This window comes from Chlamydotis macqueenii, chromosome 27, assembly GCF_036417535.1.
Source record: "Chlamydotis macqueenii isolate bChlMac1 chromosome 27, bChlMac1.mat, whole genome shotgun sequence".
NCBI classification, from domain to species: domain Eukaryota; kingdom Metazoa; phylum Chordata; class Aves; order Otidiformes; family Otididae; genus Chlamydotis; species Chlamydotis macqueenii.
In genome coordinates this window covers 14401-36346 of record NC_141582.1, presented here as the reverse complement: position 1 = coordinate 36346, position 21946 = coordinate 14401, and the positions used below count along the sequence as shown (strand labels likewise).

The 21946-nt window shown below is 58.3% G+C and overlaps 2 protein-coding genes across 7 annotated transcripts; both read left to right on the top strand.

Moving 5' to 3' along the window:
* The first annotated feature begins 11 nt into the window (after window positions 1-11).
* Window positions 12-12240, top strand: TIA1 (TIA1 cytotoxic granule associated RNA binding protein). 2 transcript variants are annotated; one of them, XM_086767834.1, is made up of 12 exons: window positions 12-212; window positions 4091-4187; window positions 4633-4731; window positions 5213-5267; window positions 5906-5993; window positions 9333-9408; window positions 9578-9686; window positions 10311-10406; window positions 10497-10581; window positions 10988-11111; window positions 11380-11519; window positions 11627-12240. In XM_086767834.1, exons 1-12 carry the CDS (start codon window positions 187-189, stop codon window positions 11697-11699), a joined length of 1068 nt encoding a protein of 355 aa, XP_086623960.1. In that variant the 5' UTR covers window positions 12-186; the 3' UTR covers window positions 11700-12240. The 2 variants fall into 2 exon arrangements, with proteins under 2 accessions (XP_086623960.1, XP_086623959.1); XM_086767833.1 differs by having other exon boundaries at window positions 16-212; window positions 11623-12240.
* Window positions 12241-13250: 1010 nt separating this feature from the next.
* On the top strand, window positions 13251-21023 carry C27H2orf42 (chromosome 27 C2orf42 homolog). Of its 5 annotated transcripts, none has more exons than XM_086767860.1 (9): window positions 13251-13335; window positions 13998-14841; window positions 15581-15691; window positions 15779-15883; window positions 17097-17201; window positions 18628-18735; window positions 19814-19914; window positions 20000-20158; window positions 20761-21023. In XM_086767860.1, the coding sequence occupies exons 2-9, from the start codon at window positions 14010-14012 to the stop codon at window positions 21019-21021; spliced, it is 1782 nt and encodes a 593-aa protein (XP_086623986.1). In that variant the 5' UTR covers window positions 13251-13335; window positions 13998-14009; the 3' UTR covers window positions 21022-21023. The 5 variants fall into 5 exon arrangements, with proteins under 5 accessions (XP_086623986.1, XP_086623985.1, XP_086623984.1 ...); XM_086767859.1 differs by having other exon boundaries at window positions 13251-13340; XM_086767858.1 differs by having other exon boundaries at window positions 13283-13384.
* Window positions 21024-21946: the final 923 nt, after the last annotated feature.

Sequence of the window (21946 nt, the reverse complement as noted above, 5' to 3'; positions counted from 1 at the left end):
GCCCCCTCTCGGCGGGCCGGGCCCCTTCGCCCGCCACCCGCCATCTTGCGAGGACCCTCGGGGTGATCGTCCGCCGCTCGGGCTCGGCGGGGCCGGCCGCGCTCGGGCTGCCCAGGCGCTGAGGGGGCCGCGGGGCCGGCTCGGCGTGAAGAGCCGGGGCGGGCGGTGGGCGGCGGCGGCGGCACCATGGAGGATGAAATGCCCAAGACCCTGTGAGTGGGGAGGGGGCGAGACCCGCCTATTGTTCCCGGCTCCGCGGGGAGGGGCGGCCCGGGCTGCCCTCACGCACGGTCCCTCAGGCCCGGCCGGCGCCATCGGGCCTCCGCGACGGGAAGCACCGGCTGTCCCGGCCCCTCAGCCGCCGTTAGTGCCCAGCGGGGAGGCCCCCGCCCGCCGCGGGGCTCCCGCCTCCCCTCACGGCGGGACGGCCCGGGGGGAGCCCGGCCCCGGGCCCAGCTCCTCCGCCCGTGCCCCGTTATCCCTCTCCCCTGCCTTGCTTTCCAGCCGCGTTCACCGACTTTCTCCCCACCACCCGGGGCCTCTCCGGCTCACATCTGGAGGGAAGGCGGCTGGGGCGATGTACCTCCCCCCCCCCCCCCCGTACATTTTCGCTTGTGTCTGGCTGAATTTTGCCGTTTCTGCCATGTGTTAGCACCGTCAGCTCACGGAGGGAGGGGACTTTTGCGAGGGGGCTGCCCTGGCCTAGGAGCTGGACCCCTGCCGCAATGTTCAGCAGTTCGATGGAAATAAAACGGGGGGCGCCCGTGAAATCGGCGCTTGTCCAAGTGTTCAAAGCACGCTGCCAGCTCTGTTATTTCCCGAAGACCTAATCGTAGCTGTAGGGCGGCCTCGTTGAGATCATAAGTGGGGTTCCTTTAATGACCAGGAACTTTCCTGGTGGTGTTTAGGCATCCAACACCCGTCGCTGTCAAGAGGCATTGGGACTTTCGGACGGCTGTCGCTGCCGCAGCTGGCTCCGTTTGGAAGGCACAGGAGAGCTCCCCTGCGCGTCTTATCTGTGCTTTTCTCTCCTTTTCTCCGGCAGGCGTTATGCGGACTGGTTTTCCTCCTTTAGATGAGGGAACTCACAGACTGCAGCCTTTCTGTCCCACCTCTGCGTAAGCTTTGATGTCCGTTTCGGTTCAGGAGTTGAGGGGAGGAAGGACAGGAGGGTAGAGGGGATCTTTCCAAGGTGAGGGGAAAGTTTTGCCCTTGGACGATGGCTGCGCCTGCCCCGAGGGTTGATAAATGACTTGGCTGAGTGACTGCAGGAAAACAAGACTCTTACGTGCCTTACGCCAGCTCCCCCGGGCCAGGCTTTCCCGAGCGGTAAACACTCCGTGTGTACGATCCCGTTGTCTTTCTAGCGCGTGCGTTTTTGGAACTATTCTTGGCGTCCGCAAACATGGGTCAGACCTGTTGGCCTGTTTGCGTGTTTATTTAGAAAAGCGGTTTCCCCACCACCGCTCCGTCCCAATGAAATGGTTGTCTGGAGTTCCGTGGTCTCGGCCGTGCGCTCGAGGGAATGAGTTGTCTGTCGTTGAGCACGTGCGGCTTGTTTCGCAGACGCGGCTGCTCGCTGAGCTGCGGCGTACCGAGAACGGTGTTTCTCTGCATCGCCCCGAGTGACTTTCTCGGGTCGTACGGAGGACTGTCGCAAGCCGAATTTGACAGCTTGGCCCTTGAACGAGCAGCTGGAAGGCAGAAAAAGCAGCTGAAAGGAATCTCTTCCCAGCTCGGGTCTGAAGTGTGCGTTAAACGTTTGGTCGCACGAGGATTTCTGCAGGCAGTGCTGCAGAAACCCCGTCTGGCCGTGGGTTGCGGGGCTCCCTCCTCGGTTGCTTTGTCTTGCTGCGTCGTGAGGAGGGTGGTCCGCAACCCCTGTGCCTTTTCCTTTAGTTCTCCTCGCACCTTTAAGTTGTTTTTCTGGAACAGTTTCCAGACGTCGTTGGAAGTAACTCGATTTTTTTTTTTTTTTTCTCCCGTGTCCACATAACCTGTTTCTTTGAAGGGAGGCGTTAGAGCCGTGGTGTTTCGAAGCACGTTAAGGAGCTGTTTTATTTATGTAAATGATTTCCTGGAGAAGCGGCTCGTTTTCACGTGGCTGGTGACCTTCCTTGAAAGCCACTCTTCAACGGCAGCGATTCTAAATGTGCAGAGCGGTTACAAGGCGGGCGGTGTTTTGGAATTTACAGAGACCTCTTGTTTGTGTTTCTCCTGTAAGTACGTAGGTGCTTGTGGAGTACGTGTACTTCTAATTTACTTTGTGCGACGACCGAAAACACACGGAAGTCCTAACGCTCGATAGCGCGGTGTTACTTTTCAAGAAGCTGATGAGCGTGCAGCAAATAAATGGAGTTGTCTGCAGAGTTTGCCTCGCGTAGTGTGCAAAGAAACCTCGACCGACTCGCTTGTTGATGAGAATCCCGTTAGCGGGAAAGAAAGGGATGGGGAGGTGCGGGAGATGGCAGAACTGTCACGCAGGAGAGACGTCCTCTGCCCATATGAGCTGGCAGGGTCACCTGGGCGCTGGGTTATTTCTTGTATAACTGGTCCGGGACAAGGTCCGGGTGCGCTGGACCCTGCCCCTGCGCCAGCCGCACGGAAACAGAGCCGCAGCGAAATTCCCTGGAAAGGTTTGGGTGGTCAGGCAGCTCGAGGGTAGCACGGGGGGAGAGCGCCGGAGGGAATAAAAGGGGGATTGGTGCTCGGGGGGGGTTGCAGCTCTGTGTTTTCCCCGTCAGTCTTGCCCGATGGCATCGCAGGACTCCGTTGCAGTTTGTCAGCTACGCGCGGTGTCTCTTTTATACCGGGTGGGTTGCTGCAGTTGATCCTTCGAGGGTGCCTGTTGAGAAGTCTGGCCGTGCAGAGGTTCATGGGGCTGCCGGGGATGGCTGACCTCAATCCTGCTTTTTCCAGCTAAATCCAGCGGTGAGGTAGGGAATGCCGGTCCTGGTTATCGGGGAATCCTTCAGCACATGCCCGTTTGATGATCGGGGTGAAAATCCAGCGGGGGTGCGAAGGTCAGGCTGTAGATACCGTGTCTAGGAAACTTTCCGTTACAAATAAACTGTTAATAGACTTGGATCTGAGGGTGACGTGAGAGTCTCATCGCTTTAGCGCCGCGCCTTATTCGTTATCCAAATGGTGATAATATTTTATTACAAAGAGAGAGAAGAAGTCTCGCTCGTTAGGACTCTCGGTTGAACTTGATGCGGGGTAGAATGTCCCGGTGTTAATTGCCGTAATGGAAGTGCCCTAAGCCCTCCTCTGTTTAAGGAAACCTCGTTAGAGGCGCAGGAATTACTCGCTGTGCTGAGCGAGAGGACGCCTGTGAAGATCTCATTCTGGTGAAGCACGTGTAGGTTTTAAAAAGGAGTACGACTCTGACTCCTGTCTGAAATAGTTGTTCAGATTATTCCTGTTTCTGACAGAAAAACAGAGGCTGTGTCTTGTTCGCCCGTCCTCTCCTCTGCCAAACCAAATCTTGGAGCGCATCCATCTCTTCAGGAAGGCTGTTTGCAGCTGTGTGTCAACAGCAGGAGCGCAAGCAGTCCTTGGTTCTGCTGCCCTCTTGTTTCCCTACAACACCTTTGCGACTCTTGCACCCAGCCGAGCAGGGCTGCTGATTTACGGACGTGGTTTCGGCAGCGCGAGTTGGCTGCGGTTCTCGTTGCAGAGCCCGCGGTTTGCCACATAACGTTCCTTTGCGGAAAGGTGCTGCCACACCTTTGGAGCTGAGGTTTCTCTGCGTGCTTTTTTTAAAAATCCTGTGAGCTGGGCTTAACAACAACAACAACAAACGTGCCACCTGTGGATCTTCATCGCTGAGGACGCCAAAATCCCAAATTGGAGTGGGGGTTCGGGTTCTGTTTGTGCTCGAGGAGGCTGCCACTGCCTGCTCTGGCCGAACAATTTCTGCCCCGTTGCTCTGCGGGTCAGGATATAATGCTGCCGCACGCTTCATTTCGGCAGCCCGGCCTGGTGGGTTGGGTGCTGGGGGGAAGCGACCGTGGGCCGTGTTTGGTGAGTTAGCGGGGAGCAGAGCGGAGCATCGGGGCGGCTCCTAACTCCGTGTTTGATCCTGCAGGTACGTGGGGAACCTGTCAAGAGATGTGACCGAAGCGCTCATCCTCCAGCTCTTCAGCCAGATCGGACCGTGCAAAAACTGCAAAATGATAATGGATGTAAGAGCCTTCGCCTGATGATTTCCACGTTCCTTGTAGCTCGTGGCTTTGGGCCGTGCTCGCGCGTTTCAGAATCCTGCCGGAAATGTGGCGTGCCCACGCTAAGGGGATGTAAGAAGGCCAGAGATCACGGCCGCGTACTTTGGGCGTCGTTTCTGCCTCGCCTCTGACGTTAAATTTAACGGTGGATGTGGCGGGAGGGAGTGAACACACGGCATGGGTGTTGCAGAGGAGATCAGAAAAGTTTTTCTTTGCCGTATTCTTAGCTTTTTGAAGCAGAACTGGGACTTGCTGGAGCACTGCTGGTGCCTGGTCTCAGTGTGGAGCGAAAAAGCCTATGCGTGTTGAGGTGTTTAGATGGGACGGATAAAGAGCTGAGCGTGACGGTGAGGGTCGGGTTTGGAGAGGTTTGTATCCGTAACCCTTTGTTTGTTTGTTTTCTCAGACAGCTGGAAACGATCCCTACTGTTTTGTGGAGTTCTATGAGCACCGGCACGCGGCTGCAGCCCTGGCCGCCATGAATGGCCGGAAGATAATGGGTAAGGTAAGCTGTCCTTTCTACAGGGTGAGTTGGAGGTGAAAATCAGGCTGGCTGAGGTGGTGCGGGTGAAATAGCACTCGAGACGAAGTTTGGAGAGAGGTCTTGACACGGCTAACAAGAAGAGCTGTTTCGACAGTTGTAGGAAGAGTGCAGAGGGAGGTGGGGAAGCAGAGCTGGGGAGGGCTCAGAGACGGGGGCGCGAGGAGTATTTTGACTCTGCTGACCGTATCAGGATAACGTCCCTCCCTCCCCAGCCCTGCAAAAAAAAACCCACCCAACCAAACCCAGCTCCTGGACCAGGTCTGCTGCGTGTCCCAGTGGAACACGGTGTGGCAGAACGAACCCTCTCCCAGTAAACGTGTCTTAAAACCTGAGCTTTCACCCCAGACTCGCACGTCTGGTCCCCCCGTCGCGTTGGAATTAAGGGCTGGAGGTACTTCGGGTGGGGTTTGCTTGGTCTAACACGAGCGCCTGACGTTTGCAGGAGGTCAAAGTGAACTGGGCGACCACCCCCAGCAGCCAGAAGAAAGACACCAGCAGTAAGTGTCGCTTACGCTTTGAGTACGCGTTTGATTCGTACAGGGCCAGCGGGGCTGAGCTACGTCGGCGTCCGAGGGGAGGCGAGAGTTTGGTACCCGCTGCAGCACCGATAACTCGGTGTATTGCTAGGGTGGGCTGTGCCGTAACGCTCGGTTGTGGTGGGACGCTCCTTGGCGACAGGACTTCTCTTTCTCTTTGGCACCTGTTTTTACGGCCCCGATAAAAATTGAAGGGTCGGTTCAAAACACGTCCCGCTCTAGAACGAGCATTATCCTGCGCCTCTCGAATCTGCCAGACGTTTCAGCTGGTCGCGTTTTGAACGGCTAACGTATCCTGCTGTGACGAAGGAGAGAAAGGTGCTCGTGTAGTCTTGGCACGACTGGTCTTAAAAGCAGTTTGTGAAACACGAGCCGTGAATGCTGTAGGTCACTGCAGTATCCGTGCAATCGCTGACTCCGTAGCGCTGCTGCGAACTGTCTGCTACGAGCAAATTCTGTTTCGTAGCGAACTCTGGTCCTCACGGGGTTTTTAAGGGCAGCTGGAGAGCCACGCTCTACGCGATTGCTAGGCTCTGTGCACGCGTGTTCGGGGATCATCTCTAAACGCTAAGATCCCTTTTTCTCTTTTTCCCAAAAAGACCATTTCCATGTCTTCGTCGGAGACCTCAGTCCAGAAATTACAACGGAAGACATAAAAGCAGCTTTTGCGCCGTTCGGAAGAATATCGTAAGTAATTTCACAGCGCAAATAAACCAAAAGTTCTCTCTCCTACCGTGTGTTTCAGCAAGTAAAAGGTGAGAGCTGTCGCGGTGCAGGAAGATGCATTCCTCTGTTCATGCAGCGACTTGAGTCCGAGTGGTTGGGCTCTAACAGGGATTCCTTTAAAGCAGCTTGTTCTGCTTTCCTAGAAAAGTTGCATCCACCTTGCCTTGGTTTTGTACTCCTTGCCTCGTCTGGCAAAGCAACGCTGGAAAAAATTGACTCCTGAGCCTGCGGCCTGCGTTTCGCCGGCCCTCTCAGCAATCAGATCGCCCCCGCGCTGTACAGTTTGTGGCCACGTCCATCTGCACGCTCACCTCTTGCGAGGCATTGGATTTCTTGTTAGCTGTGGCCACCAGTAGCCAATTATTTATTTTTTTTTTCAGTTAGATTCCCATTTCCCACAAAATGAACCTTTTTTTCGCACCGGACTGGTCGGGGCAGCCGGATGCTGCAGCGTTTGAGCCCCTGACCCGAAGGGCTGAGCCAAAACCGCGGGGCGTCTCTGGTCAGGGAGTTGCGCTCATCCCAGCGGTGCAGAGCGACGGCGTAACAACCGCACGCGTCACGAACGGGGAACGGCGCTCGTGGGGCTCCGCCTGCCAGCTTGCTGTGTGCAGGGTGTAGCGGAGTGAGGAGCGGTTCGTTCATTCCGGCCTCCAAACGTAAACCGTTAATTTTCCTTGTAGTGTTGTCTGTACTGGACATTGGAGTTTCTTGATGGTGGTGTAAGAGAACATAGAATGCTTTGGAGTGTTGTGTAGTGAAGCGTTTAATTGAAGTAAGTTTGGTTTTTATTGTTTTTTTTTTTTTCCCCTCAGCGTCCAGTGTTTTACTCTTTTATTGCCAGCTTGATTTCCTCTTGCGATAAGGTTTAAAAACAAACAAAAAAAAATGTGATCTGGTTGTGTCTTGCTTCAGACAGCTCTCATGCGTGACTGCGTGGCTTGTAATTCTCATCCAGGAGACGCAGAGGGTCGGACTCCTACGGAGAGTCGGTTTGTCCCCTGCGCTCCGGGGTGGGAGGGACGAGGGACCCTAGAGCGGAGCTGGACCGAGGGAGGCAGAAACAGACGGCTGCGTCGCTGGGACGCGAGGGAGCTGGGAGAGGGGGGTCTGAGGTGACAACGGCCAGTCGCCTTTACCAACGCACCCCCCCCAAAAACCAAAACAACTCGTGAAGCAAAAAGTAACACCTCAGTGGCAGCTGGGGGAGTACGAAATCACAGCGAAGATCGGTCCGCCGTCCGTACTTCTGGGGCCGTGCCCGTTGCCCCATCTTTTCTAGAAGAGCTTTTTGGACGCGGAGCTGTTGCTGCGTGGTGGTGGTGACGGGGGAGGAGCAGCAACGCTCTTGCTTTTGGGGCACTCGGCGCACAGATGGAAAAGTCGCGGTTTGCCCTGGCTCAAGTCCGGAACGAAACTCCGTTCTTTTCCTCCCACAAAAGCAGGAGGTGTAGGATTGTCCCCATAATGACTCTTCTGAGCTCTTGTTCCGAAACCGAGAGGTTAAATAAAGCCAAGGGGACCTCGATTTTCTACCTGTTTAAATTTAACCCAGAAAAATATTGCTGCTGTCTCTTAAGCGCTCGAATGACCTGACTCTACCTGCTCTTCATCAGCGACTAGTTCTGGAAATGTGGTGCTAATGGAATCTTTTCTCATTTTTTAATTTTTTTTTTTTTACTTTTTTTTTTTTTAATGACACCAAGGTTGAACTACTGCATGAGCAGCGCAATAAGAACTTTTGGCAATTCTTTGCATCTGGATTTTTTTAATCACTGTAAAAGCACGCTTTCATTGTGGTTTCCCGTTATGTTTGCTGTACGCGTGTTTTCGCTTGTTCTCAAGTCTTTTATTGTCAAAGCTGTCCGTTGAGGGTAAGTAGAGATGAGTTTTCCCCCTCTCCCTCTCTAGGCTCTGTGGAGCGAACTGATCTACACTTACCCAGCTGGCTCTTCCCGCGCAATTGTAGCTTGTGACCCAAATTCTGACCTAACCCGGCGTGGGGAGAAGGGAAAAAGGGGGAAGGGGAAAGGAGTAACATTCCTGCTTCGGGGGAGGGATTTTCCTGAGGCCTGCGGTGACGCTGTCAGTGCTCTGGGCTGCCGTGTGGCAGGATTAGGCTTAGGATGCAGCGTCTGCAGTTCCTGTAAGGCTGAAAATAAACCCCGAGCGTAACGAACCTTCTCTTCGTCGCGACCTTTTCTCGCCACTCTTGTAAATGTTGCACACGCGTTAACGCTCCGTTATTTTATGCAGCCGTTGCATGACTTGCCGTTGTCGTTGCTGTTCTAATGCCTGGATGTGCGGGGCAAAGAGGAGGGGAGAGGAGAGGAGCGGGTGGCCCGTACGCGAGAGCATCTCGGCCCGAGAAACGCTGCAGAAGGGCGTGCCGCCGGTGGGGTTTAGCTCGTGGTAGCTGGGCGCTCTTTTTCACTCAGAGGGCTCCGGTTATTTTGCAGAGTGTCTCTGAAGAACGGACAGAATTGCCGTGGCTAACTACGAGCTACAGTTCGCAGTGGACAAATGTTGTCGTTTTCTTATTTGCTTTTATCATTTTTTTAAATTTTTTTTTTTGCTTTTTTACTGTCTCGTAGTTTCCCATCAGTCCTGTACGATTGCTGTAGTACAAATGCCATTTAAATGATGTGTAATACGCACTGTAAGCCTTGACTGTGTCGCTGTTTTATTTTTTTCAATAATTTCTGAAAAGGTCAATCTCTCAAAATTTACAGCTGCTCACAGCCCAAAAAGGGGGTAGCGAATTGACCCGAGAAAATTAAAGAATTCGATTAACAGGCGACCTATGCCTTTTAATTCCTCTCTTTTTTTTTTTTTTTTTTCATTTTTTCTATTTAATATTTTGAACGAGTAGGTAGAACGTGTTGGCAGATAGCCAGTTTAAAACCTGCGTGGTTCAAGAGAGCCGTTCAGCTCGCCGTTCGCCAGCCGGCTGCCTGACGCGGTTCGTTTGAACGGCCGCTTTGCCCCTGCTTTGCGTCCTAACCGCCCGCCAAAGCGTTTCGAAGCGGGAGCCACCTGCCGTAAAGCACAGACGTTTGTTAGAGAAGCTGGTGACTTGCACGTTTGCACGATTAAGTTTAATTATGCTAAGCGTTGGTAAAGTTTTCCGTAGGAAAAAAAAAAAAAAGCCTTTTGCTGTGACTGTGTCGCTGGTGCGATAAACGGTTGGAATAGCGACGGTGAAATGTTGAAAAGAAGCTGTAGGTGTGACTCGAGTTGTCGCGTTAGCGAGGGCGTCCTTCGACGGCGCTGAACCGGCTCTCGTTTCTGCTTTTTTAGAGACGCGCGGGTGGTAAAGGACATGGCAACGGGAAAGTCGAAAGGATACGGCTTCGTTTCCTTCTTCAATAAATGGGTAAGCGCTGCGGCCCGGTCTCGAGCGCCCCTCAAGAGCAGTCGGCAGTTTCTGGCACGGTGGGGACGTCGGGCAGGGCGGGCGCGCGGGGACGCCGCTGGTTTGGCTCTGTCGCAAAAGGGAGAGGTGCTGACGGCGGGGTTTTCCTCTCTCCCTCTCTCGTGGACAGGATGCGGAGAACGCGATTCAGCAGATGGGCGGCCAGTGGCTCGGCGGGAGGCAAATCAGAACGAACTGGGCGACGAGAAAACCTCCGGCTCCAAAGAGTACATACGAATGTAGGTTCTCCGCGATCGGCGTCTTTGTGAAGGAGAGGAGAGGAGAACAGGGCGAGACCGGGGGAGGAGGGGCTGTATTGCCGCCACGAGGGGGGATTCTTCGGGTTTCTGCACGCTCCGCCGGGAAGCTCGCTTCCTCTCTTTTGAGCTCTTGTTCCGAAACCGAGAGGTTAAATAAAGCCAAGGGGACCTCGATTTTCTACCTGCTTAAATTTAACCCGGAAAAATATTGCTGCTGTCTCTTAAGCGCTCGAATGACCTGACTCTACCTGCTCTTCATCAGCGACTAGTTCTGGAAATGTGGTGCTAATGGAATCTTTTCTCATTTTTTAATTTATTTTTTTTACATTTTTTTTTTTAATGACACCAAGGTTGAACTACTGCATGAGCAGCGCAATAAGAACTTTTGGCAATTCTTTGCATCTGGATTTTTTTGCATCCTCAGCCGGCACAACGCCGGCGTTTTAGCTTTGCTCCCTCGCTTTAAGGGCTTTTAAATTTGGCGCGTGGGACCAACCTGATAGGGGCCCGCAGCTCGCACTCGACATCTCGTGCCGGCCGGCGTTCGAATGTCTGCGTAAGGTGCGTCCGGTCGGCTGAAAAGCTCTGTCCCGTCTCTTTCAGCCAACGCCAAGCAGCTGTCGTACGACGACGTGGTCAATCAGTCCAGCCCGAGCAACTGCACCGTGTACTGCGGAGGGGTCACTTCGGGACTGACAGGTAGGGCGGCTCCGAATTCCCGCCGCGCTGCAAGTCTGCGGGTAACGCGGCAGCGGCCTCGTTCTGATCCTCTGTTTCTCCTCGCTTCAGAGCAGCTAATGCGCCAGACCTTTTCTCCCTTCGGGCAGATAATGGAAATCCGCGTCTTCCCGGACAAAGGCTACTCCTTCGTGCGGTAAGCCGGCGCGCGGTTGATGAATTCAGTAAGGATTTCGGGTTCGCACGCCTCGGAGGAGATCTCCCCCTGCTCCGCTTGTGTAATTCCATGGCGGAGAGGTCGAGCTGCAGAGTCTTTTCCAGAAAACGTCCTCATCTCTTTGGCTCCGGAAAATTAAAAATAATTGCGAATCGACTTGCTCTCCTCGCTGCTGAATTTGTTTAGGGAGAGGGACGACACCGAGACGGGAAAAGCGACCGCGGCCGAGCGGTCCCTGCTGTGCGAGGGGGATGGGAGACGTTTTCTGCGGTCGGGCTGGTGCCTAAATCTGCGCTGAGCTGACGGGGGGACTCTCTCTCGGGGTTACCTCTCGCTGTTGCTCGCCGCGCGGCTTATTTATATCGACGCGGCTTTATTTGGACAGGTTTAATTCTCACGAGAGCGCCGCGCATGCCATCGTTTCCGTCAACGGGACGACCATAGAAGGACACGTCGTGAAGTGCTACTGGGGCAAGGAGACGCCGGACATGGTCAGCCCGGTCCAGCAGGTCAGAACTTCTCCTCGGCTAATTAGTCTGTGATTGCGACTCGTTAAGTGGCTGTGAAGCCTGGTGGGAGGCTGGGTGCAGCCCAAGTGCCATCCCAAGATTTTCCGTCCCTTGGAACATTAAAATCTCTAGCTGACCGCCCGCCTGGCCGCCTCCGCGCCGTTGCAGCGAGCGGCCTCGTCGCCGGCCCCCGCCGGGGGCGCGCTGGGCCTCGCGAGTCGGCGTGAATCGCCGCTGTCGCTGACGCCCGGCTGTTTGCCCTTCGCAGAACCAGCTGGGCTACCCGCCGGCGTACGGGCAGTGGGGCCAGTGGTACGGCAACGCGCAGATCGGCCAGTACGTGCCCAACGGCTGGCAGGTCCCCGCCTACGGGATGTACGGGCAAGCCTGGAACCAGCAGGGCTTTAAGTGAGTATCCGCGCCTCGTTAAATTCTCCCTCGTTAGCCGCGCCGCCGCCTCACGGAATTGGTTTTTTTGGTTTGTTTTTTTTTTTTTTTCCCTCCGCAACAGCCAGACGCAGTCCTCGGCGGCGTGGATGGGGGCCAGCTACGGGGTGCAGCCTCCGCAGGGGCAGAACGGGAGCGTGATCGGCAACCAAACGGGATACCGCGTGGCCGGCTTCGAAACGCCGTGAGGGAGAGGAGGGCTCGCCGAGCCGCCGCCGCCAGGATTGAGCCGCCCGCGCGCCGGACAGACGGTGTATTTATTGGAGAGAGAGAGAGGGAAACGAAACGGAAACAAAAGCGTTTTTAATCATGAAATCGTCATCCGCGTTGTTTAGGGGAAAAAAAAAAAAAAAAAAAGAGGAAAAAAAAAAAAAAGCGAAACAAAAACCACACGAAACGAGATGCTGGATGTCTGCCAACTTTTGCCTTCTTTTTCCTCCTTTCTGTGTTTCTTAAAGATCCACGTTTTGGAAACACAGCGAAATGCAGGGACTACTGCCGCTGAAACCGGGGGCAGCGAATTGCACAACTGTCAACCTTGTTGTTTTTCTTTCCTTTCCTCGGAAAAAAGTCGCGTGTGCCGTTCTAGTTTGCATTCCGAACGATCGAAAAGAAAAAAAAAAAAAATGTATTATAAAAGCGTTGTACAAAAAAAAAAAAAAAGAAAAAAAAAAAAAGAGAAGCCAAAAGCGTGTGAATCCTGAAGCCGCCGCGTCTTCAGCCTTTGCACCGCCTGTTTAAAAAAATCCTCCTGTCCAAAGCCTCCCCTTGCGCTGCGGCGGGTGTTCTGACGATAAATCGTGAGTTCCCGTCGCCTGGCGCATCTCGGCCTCTTTTTCGGGGTGCCCTTCGCCGTACCGCGGGGAGAGGGGGACGCTCGGCGGGACGGCGCCCGGCTCCCCTCGCGAGCGAGGATTTCCACCCCCGGACGGCGAAAATCCTGTTACTGAAATGTGACAAATTCCTACGCGGCGGCCGCGGTGGTGTTTGGGCTTTATTTTTTTTTTATTATATTTTTTTTTTTTACCGATTTCTACATTGACATGTACTGATTATGTAAAATATTTGAGCAAATTAATATTTTGCACAACCGTTAGCCACCTTTGTACGTTTCCTTATTTAAAGGTAGGAGGCCGAGTCCTTCGACAGGAGTTACGCCTCAAAATCTTTCTTTTTTTTCTTTTTTTTTCTTGGAATATTCCTCCTCTCGTGTTTTTAAATAATTGTATAAAACTTCCCCCGATATCCCCGCTCCTGCTGGGCGACCTCTGCAAACACAGGCACGGTTTTTTTGCAAAGTTCAGAGGCCAAACCAGCCCTTTTCTGTCCTACCTCTTCACCAGCCTTCAAAAAAAAAAAAAAGGAAAAAAAAAAAAAGAGGAAAAAAAAGCAAAAAAAAAGAAAAACAAACACGAAGCTCGTTGTGTTCTCTCTTTTTTTATGCTGTGTGTGCCCTCGGCTGGCTCTCGCCGTCCCCGGGGCGAAGCGGGCGGGAGGGAAGCGGCTTCTCGGGGAATTTAGGGGGAAAAAGAACGAAATCGGTCAAATTCATTTTTGCAACCGCGCCGCGGGGGCCGCTGGGAGGTGTAGTCCGCGGAGGGCACCCCCGCGGACTACACCTCCCAGCGGCCCCCGCGCCCCCACGTGATGCCGGCGGACCAATGGAAGCGAAAGGACGGGCTCCGGGAGGTGCGGGTATGCGCTGGCGGCACAGGAAGTGACATCACGGGGCGGGAAGGATGCGGAGCTGGCGGAGAAGGCGAAGCGGGGCCTGGCCGTGAGGTGACCGGAGCCGAGGGGGCAGCGCCTCGAATCCTGCGGGCGAGGTTGGGCCCCCGCCCCGCTCCCCTCCTCTTAACGAGCGGCGGGACGAGAGGAAACGGCCTCCGGTTGCGCCGGGAGGGGGGTTGAGATTGGCAAGTGTCAAAAATTCCTCGGTGCGTCCCTGTGCGCTGGTGGACAGGCCCCCCCCAGCCCTTCCCGCCTCCCTTGTTTCGCTTTATTTACCCCCTCCGTGCCAAAAGTTCTCCTTTTAGCCTTGTTTTTCCTCCCGCGCGGCCGAGACTGGGGAATAAAGAGCAGGGGGTGGGCGCCGGGGGTGGGGGTGTCGGGGTCCGGTGTTCCCGGGGGTGGCCCTTTGTCCCTGCGTGACGAGGGACGCGCTGCCGCGGGGTCACGCGTGTGAGACACCCGGCTGTCCCACCAGGCCTGGTTGTAAGGAAAAAGGCGAAGCAGCCAAGGGCAGCGCGGTGACCGGCAGGGACCTTGCCCGTCCTGGCAGAACCAGGCCACCGGTCGCTTCCCCGCCGCCTCTCCCCGTTTCTCCCCTCTGTCTGGGGACTGAGGGAACTGGAGGTGTCACCAGCAAAGCACCGCATCCCCGCTGTCCCTCCTGTCCCTTCGCTCACCCCCCCCACCCCGCACTCTCTGCCTTTCCAGGTTTCCCAGAGGATGGAGCCGGCGTCGGTGAGGACCAAAGTCCCCTCCTTCCTGTCCGACCTGGGGAAAGCCACTCTCCGGGGCATCCGGAAATGTCCCCGTTGCGGCACTTACAACGGCACCCGAGGCCTGAGCTGCAAGAACAAGAACTGCGGGACCGTCTTCCGCTACGGCACACGCAAGCAGCCCAGCGTCGACGCCGTCAAGATCATCACCGGCTCCGATTTACAGGTTTATTCGGTGCGGCAGAGGGACCGGGGTCCGGATTACCGGTGTTTCGTGGAGCTGGGGGTCTCGGAGACGGCCATTCAGACGGTGGACGGGACCATCATCACGCAGCTCAGCTCCGGCCGCTGTTACGTGCCGGCGTGTCTGAAAGCGGCCGCGCAAGGCGTGGTGGAGAACCAGTGCCAGCACGTCAAACTGGCCCTCAACTGCCAGACGGAGGCCACCCCGCTCGCCCTGAAAAGCTCGGTGCTCAACTCCATGCAGGCTTCCCCGGAAACCAAACAAACCATCTGGCAGCTGGCGACCGAGCCCACGGGGCCGCTGGTGCAGCGCATCACCAAGAATGTCCTGGTGGTGAAGTGCAAGGCCAGCCAGAAGCACAGCCTCGGCTACCTGCACGCCTCCTTCGCCCAAAAAATGAGCGCCAAGACGCTGGCGGACCACAGGTTCTCCTGCTCCTGCCAGGCTCTCAAACCCGGCAAGGGCGGCCCGAGCGAGGAGGAGGAGGCGCCGCCGCCGCCGCGCTGCATTCATTTCTTCGCCTGCATCTGCGCCTTTGCCAGCGACGAGAGCCTGGCGCAGGAGTTCGCCGACTTCCTCGCCTGCGACTCCGGCGGTAGGTGGGCGATGTGGAGATTTTGGGGGGGGTGTCGGGCTGATTCTACCTGGTTCCCTGCCTCCTGCTCGTGCTTTGCCTGGGCTGCGGGGCGAGGCCTGTCCTCACGCCTGCTCGCTGTCGGCGCTTCGTTAGCTGGGCCTTAATTTCCTGCCCCCTCCCTCTGCAGGCAGAGCGCTTTGCGAGGGGTGATTCCTCCTGGGCTGCAGCCTCCTCCTGGCTCCCTGCGTGTGGGAGCAGAGCGGGGTGCTCCCCTGGGAGTGGGGTGCAGGTCCTGCTGCGCTGGGTGCTCGGGGCGAGCCGCGTTCCTTTTCTGGGCTGGGAGCTGCGTCTCCTCTTCCCTTCGGGTGGGAGCAGCGCTGGGGGAAGCCCAGCTCCTTGTGACTCCCGCCTCTTGCGGCAACAGCCTCTGGGGTTCGGTCCCTGGGGGGGTTCTGCACCCCGGTAGGTGCGTCTGGATAATCCCACCCTGTCCTTAGGCACCCAAAGGTGAAACTCTGCCCCAAGGAGAGCGACCTGGGCGATGGGAGTGAATTAAAATCACCGCTCCCCTCGCTGTTCCCCCCAAAGAAGCATGTCTGCAGCGCTGGGAGGGCTTTGGGGTTTCTCTGAGGATGTTTGGGGGGGTCTCAGGGGGGCAGGTACTGGTGTGGGGAGGGGGACACGAGACCCCTGTGTCCCCGCAGCGCTGCTGCGCGTGGTTGAGATGCTTTTAAGGACAGAGTCTCGTTTGTCTTAGGGCTGAAAGGGGTCGTGGTCCCGCAGGCAGTTGGTGGCCCCGAATCCGCGGTGCCGGCCGGGGAGGCGGCCGCTGCCAGGCCCAAGAAGAGGAAAAAGGAGGCGACGCCTGGTGAGTGTCCGTGGGCCGGGGGTGCCGGCGTGGGGTGCCCGCAGCCCCCTGGGGCTCGCGCGCTGACGCTCTGAACCGACCCCTCAGGGGCGCAGGCCACCAGCCCTCTCCCGCCTCACGACCCGGCTCGCGGCAACCCCCGGCGAAGCGGCCTGAGGAAGCCGGCCGTCGCCTCCTCGCTGAAGAGACCAGGTGAGCCCCGGCCGCGCGTCCCGCCGGCGCTCAGGGAGCCCTTCGGTTCGGGTGCCGTAACCCCCGCGGTTGTGCTTGCTCGAGGGGGTGAAACGGGGCTCGGGCCCCTCCTGCTCCCCCGGTGTCGCCGGTGGCCGTGCGTCTCGCGCAGCGGGGTGCTGGTGTGGCTCTGGCTGGCCGTACGCGTGGCGGTTGCGGCAGGACGGTGCCGCCGCGCTCCCGGGGCGGCTCTTCGGCGCGTTTCTCGCTGTGGCAAGCCCAAAGGAGCTGGTTCGTGGTGGGGCCGGGCGGGGCCCGGTCTCCTGCCACCCCCCCGGCTGGAATGGAGTGGGCAAAGGTGTGAGCTGGTTTCTGTCGCTTGTTTTGCCACCGCTGGTGTTTGTGGTGTCTCTTTGTGTCCAGCGCTGCTGCGGAGCAGTGGCCAGAGCAGCACGGGGAGCATGCCGGCTGCAAGGGAGATGGGAGATTGCTGGGGGCACGAGCGTGGTAACCGCCCTCTCTGAGGGCTGTGCGCTGATGCGTGCTTACACGTGGTGTTTATTTGTGTTTGTATGCGACGTTTGGAGCGGGACAGGCCAGTCCAGCACCAGAAACCCTGGGAGCGTTCCCAGAGCCCTTAGAGACAGCCGCTCTCCTTGCTGGTGGTGGGCTGTGCCGGCGTAGGAGCTTTGGGCTAGCGCTTTTGGTTCTCTTCTGGTCTGGAAAGGGCTACAAATCTCTTAGGTTTTTCCCTTTCCCCCTGAGATAGGGCGCACCCCTCTCCCCTCGCAGCCTGCGGGGTTTGTTCTGCAGATGCCCCGGGAGCACGGGGGTGCTCTTGAGGGGGTGGGGATGCGTCGTGATCCCAGGGACGGTCGCGGTGGAGGAGATGGCGGTGTAGTTGTACCGTGATGCGGGGGCGGCAGCTCTCGCTGAGAGCGGACCGAGGTTTTGGAAGCAGGTTGCCGCTGTGGAAGCGGTCCTGCCTGGTTGGTTGGTTGTGTTTGTTGTGCTGCCTTTCCGAGCTCTGTGTAACACAGGGTGGTGGCGTCTGCACCGCTGAGGAAACTCGTGTAGGTAAAACGGGGAACGCTGGCCTGGAGCTGGCTGCGGGGGAGCCGAGTCCGTGGGGCAGCCAGTGGGGCTTGCTTTTGGTTGTTTCTCCTGCCCCTCGGGCTCGGCACTCTGCTTGTGTGCCGGCACAATTCCAATTTCCCTCCTCTCTCTCTCGCAGGCTGTACCCAGCCGCTGGACGAGTCGCAGGTGACGCTCACCTTCCAGGACTGGCTGGCCAGCGTCACGGAACGCATCCACCAAACCATGCACTACCAGTTTGAGGGTGAGCCTTCGGGGGCCGCCTCGGGAGAGCCTTTGCGCACAGCACCGCTCCGCGCTGGGTGCTGCCTCTGTAAAAAAACCTGTCAGCCCCCGGGGAGGAGGCGAGCGCTCTGCCCCGTGCTGTTTTGCCCTGGGAAGTTTCCACGGCTTGGGTTTGCGTGCTGAACGTGGGGTTAACGCTCAGCAGCAGCCTGGTGCTGGTGTTTGGGCTGGCGAAGGGAGCGAGTCCCTTCGGGGTTATTGATGCGGGGACTCGGAGTGCCTGGGGCCGGGCAGAAGAGGTGAGGTGAAATTAAATTAAATTAAATTAAATGGAGTAAGGTGGCACTGCTCACATGGTGTTAGGGCTCAGAAATCTCCTCCTGTGGCTGGCCAGAGCGCTCTGCTCTCCCCGCCGTGCCCCGCAGGCTGGACTCCGAGGTGCTCCCTGTGCACAGCCAGCTACAGGCAAAGGTTTCTGGCTGTGATACCTGGGGAGGGGGCCGCTGTCACTGCCCCAGCGAGCAGCCTGGGACTTGTCTCTGGCCTCCAGGGACAGCAGCTGGGGTGAGGTCTGTTAAAAATCCCCCTGGGGCTGCACCTCGTGAGTCTGGTGGCTGCTGGGGAGCTGCGCCTGGCTGGCAGGTCCCACAGAGGAGCCAGGGTCACCTAAAGAGAGGGACCCCAAGAATGCCTGAGGGGGAGCAGCTCTTTCCCCAAGCTCTAAGTTTGTCACACAGTTTTGTGTTCAAAAACCACGTAGGTGTGGCACTAGAATATGGTTTGGTCGACAGGGTGGTGGTGGGTTGGGCACTGGAACGTGGAGGTCTCTCCCAACCCTAAAGATTCTGTGATTTAGGACAAACACATGGAGCCTGCTGTCCCACAGCTGTCCCTGCAAGGTGTCACCGCGGCCAGGAGCGGTGCAAGCCCTCTGCTGTCCAGCAAACTGCCCCCAGAGACAGCTGAGAGGCACAGGCTGTGCTGCTCAGTTGACGGTTGGACCCTGATGCTCTTACAAGTCCCTGCTGTGGTTTTTAAACACTTCGGTTGCCACCACCCACAGTGACCACAAACCCCGAGGGGCTCATTTCCCCCTGCACCCCCCTCTCTTACTGCTGAGAGAGAGCAGAGTCTCTTACCTCCCGTGGGAAGGGATCATCGGCTCCAGCTCCTTCCCGAACTCGGTGGTGCCGCGCAGCTGTGGGTGCCGGGCGGGAGGGGAGTCAGCCCCCAGCAGGGAGAGGAGACAGAGGACACACAGCTAAGCACCGGAGTCTGAGTTACACAAAATATTTTACTGTGAGGGTGGTTAGACAGCGGCGGTGCTGTGCCAGCCCGCTACCAGAGGCCCCAGTAGCAGAGGTACTCTGAACTGGAGCAGAGCAAACACAGCCCTGCGCCCCCCAGCCCTGCCCTCACCCCCTCTCTTGTTCCCGCTCCCCCAGGCAAACCCGAGCCGCTGGTGTTCCACATCCCGCAGGCTTTCTTCGATGCGCTGCAGCAGAGGATCTCCAGCGGGAGCGGCAAGAAGAGGCTGCCCAACTCCACCACAGGTAAGAGCTGAACGCTCACACCCAGGAAACCCTTTGCAGAGGGGTTAAGGCAGGCTGACGGGGGGAAAACCCCGCAGCAGCGTCCGGGGGGGGGATTCCCATCCGCTCTCTGGTTCCTCAGCCCCTTTCCCCTCGCTGCAGCAGAGCGGGGAAACACAGCAGCTGTGTGAGTGAGCCCAGGGCAGAGGACAGGAGCTCAGCAGGACACACGGGGTCCGTGCCACAGCCGCTCCAGCCTAGGCCCAGCCCAGCCACATGCCCCAGCTCTCAGCCTTGAGCAGAGCCACGAGAGCAGCACCAGCCCCAGGAATAAACCCGGCCCCGGCAGCATCGAGGCTCCAAGCTGAAACCGCGTTCCCTGCCTCTGCGCCCGGGGGAGCCGCGCAGCACACAGTGCTGCCGCGCGTCGTCCCTGCTCTACGCTCTCTTACCTGGGAGAGGAGGGTAAAGCCAGGCCCAAGCCCCCGCTCAGGGCTCTCTGCGGAGCTCAGTCCGTCACAGCAGCGCTGCAGGAGCACAGGCCGCTGCCGTGACGCCTCAGGACCATCAGCTCCATTTGTGCCCACAGGTCTCTCTCGCTGAGCACAGACTGGTAGAGGTTAGGTTAGACTGGACTTAAGAGGTGATCCCATCCCGCCAGTAACCCAGCACTGCAGAGTCCACCCCTAAACCCCAGCCTGAGGGTCTGAGTGCAGAAATCTAAGATACCTCCCAAGATGGTGACTCCACCACCCCAGGCAGCCCCTTTCCATGCTTCCCAGGCCTCTCCCCGAGGAAATCTCAGCCTCCCTTGGTGCAGCCCAAGGCCCTTTCTTGTCCTGGTGCTTGGGAGAGGAGACCAAGTAAAAGAGGCCTCCCCAAAACCTCACTTCAGCTTTGGGACCAGCTCCTGAGAGCCCTGGAGAGGAGGCCACCAGCAAGGGCAAAGCCAAGTCCTCGGGGGCTCAGCAGGGCAGAGCTGCAGCCAAAGGGAGAAAAAGGGGAGAAGAAAAACCAAAAGGCAAGGCACAGAGCGGGCCCCCAGCCTCCCCCTGAGCCCCCCTCTCCCTCCCCCTGAGCCCCCTCTCCCTCCCCGCAGCCTTTGTCCGCAAGGACGCCCTTCCCCTGGGCACCTTCTCCAAGTACACGTGGCACATCACCAGCGTCCTGCAGGTCAAGCAGATCTTCGACACGCCTGAGGTAAGGGGGGGAGGCAGCCCCCCGGCCCCTCCGCCGCCACCCCCTGGGCCCCAGCCCCTCACCTGGCCGTTCCCGTGCTTGCCAGCTGCCGCTGGAGATCACGCGCAGCTTCGTCCAGAACCGGGACGGGACCTACGAGCTCTTCCGGTGCCCCAAGGTGGAGGTGGAGAGCATCGCCGAGGCTTACGGGCACCTGGAGAAGCAGCCCGCCATCCGGCCCCTGGAGCTGCAGACCTTCCTCAAAGTGGGTGAGTCGGGGGGCAACCAGCCCCCAGCCCACCCCACCCACAGCTGGGCAGCCCAGCCAGCCCCTCCCCCCAGGGTGGGGGCAGCACCCCAGCCCCCTGCAAGAGAGCCCCCCCCTCTCCCCTTCTTCCTACCCACACACAGGGGCCCCAGGCATAAGCGCCTCTCCCACCCCCCCAGACCCCCGCTCAGGGGGGGAAGGCCCTGAAACCCAAAGGGTTCTCCTCCCCCCACACCCCCCCTTCCAGGAGGGAAGGCCACTTCCCCCCCCCAGCCACAGCTCGGACCCCAGTGTGCCCACCCTAAAAAAACCCAAACCTCAGACATCTGAGACACTTTGTCTCCCACTCTCCAGCCCCCACCCAGGAAAAAATCAAGCCAAAAAACCTCCTCCCCCCAGCACCAGGTGCCTCCTCTTCTCCTCCTGCTCCACACACCTGCAAAAGAATAAAAAAAAAATAAATAAAATCAAAGTGAAGCACAAACACACAGCACCCCCTCCCCAGGAAAACCCCAGCACGGGGGCCCCTTCAAGGGTCCCACCCAGGGGGACAGGGCCGAGGGGGGAGCCTGGGCCCACCCCTCCCTCTCTGCCCCCAGGAAACACCTCCCCCGCGCAGAAGGAGCCCACCCCCTTCATCATCGAGTGGATCCCCAACATCCTGCCCCGCGCCCGCATCGGCGAGCTCCGCATCAAGTTCCAGTACGGCCACCAGCCCGCAACCGCTCCCCGCGCCCCCCCGCCCGCCGCCCAGCCGGCGCTGGAGCTCGCCCCGCTCACCACCATCGCCTTCCCCTGAGACCCCCGCCGGGGGGGCACGGCCAGGCACCCGCTGCTCCGCGGAACCACCCGGAAAATAAAAACATCCGCTTCCCCGGGTGCCCGGAGCCTCCCTGCACCCTGGGACCCCCCCACCCAGGGAGGTGGGGGGAAGGCAGGGACCAGCGCACCCTCCCCAGGGTCCTTACCTGGCTCCCCCCACACAGCCCAGCCCAGCGGCTGCTCCTCTGCACCACGGCCTGGGGGAGAGAACCACAAATTAATAAACACCCGGCGTCCCCCCGGAAGGGCAGAGCCAGGGACACCGAGAAAATAAACTCACAGAGGGGTTTGGGTGGGAAGGGACCGCTGACGCCCACCCAGTGCCACCCCCCTGCCAGGAGCAGGGACATCTCCAACCGGATCAGGTTGCTCAGAGCCCTGGCCAACCTGGCCTGGGATGTTTCCAGGCATGGGGCATCCACCGCCTCGCTGGGCAACCTGGGCCAGTGCTCCACCACCCTCAGTGGAAAAAAAAAAAATCTTTCCCGGCACTGGGAGCCGCTCTGAGGTGTCCCCGGAGCCTCCTCTTCTCCAGGCTGAGCAGCCCCAGCTCTCTCAGCCCGGCCTCACAGCAGAGGGGCTCCAGCCCTCTCAGCATCTGCGTGGCCTCCTCTGGACCCTCTCCAGCAGCTCCACGTCCTTCTGACGCTGGGGGCTCCAGAGCTGGACGCAGCACTGCAGGGGGGTCTCACAGAGCGGAGCAGAGGGGCAGGGTCCCCTCCCTCGCCCTGCTGCCCACGCTGCTGGTGACACAGCCCAGGGTGGGGTCGGTTTCTGTGCCGCGAGCGCCCATTGCTGGCTCGTGTTGAGCTTCTCGCCCAGCAGCACCCCCAAGTCCTTCTCCTCAGGGCTGCTCTCCATCCCTTCATGCCCCAGCCCGGATTTGTGCTGGGATCGCCCCCACCCACGGGCAGGACCTTGCCCTTGGCCTGGCTGAACCCCACAGGGCTCCCAGTCCCCCCA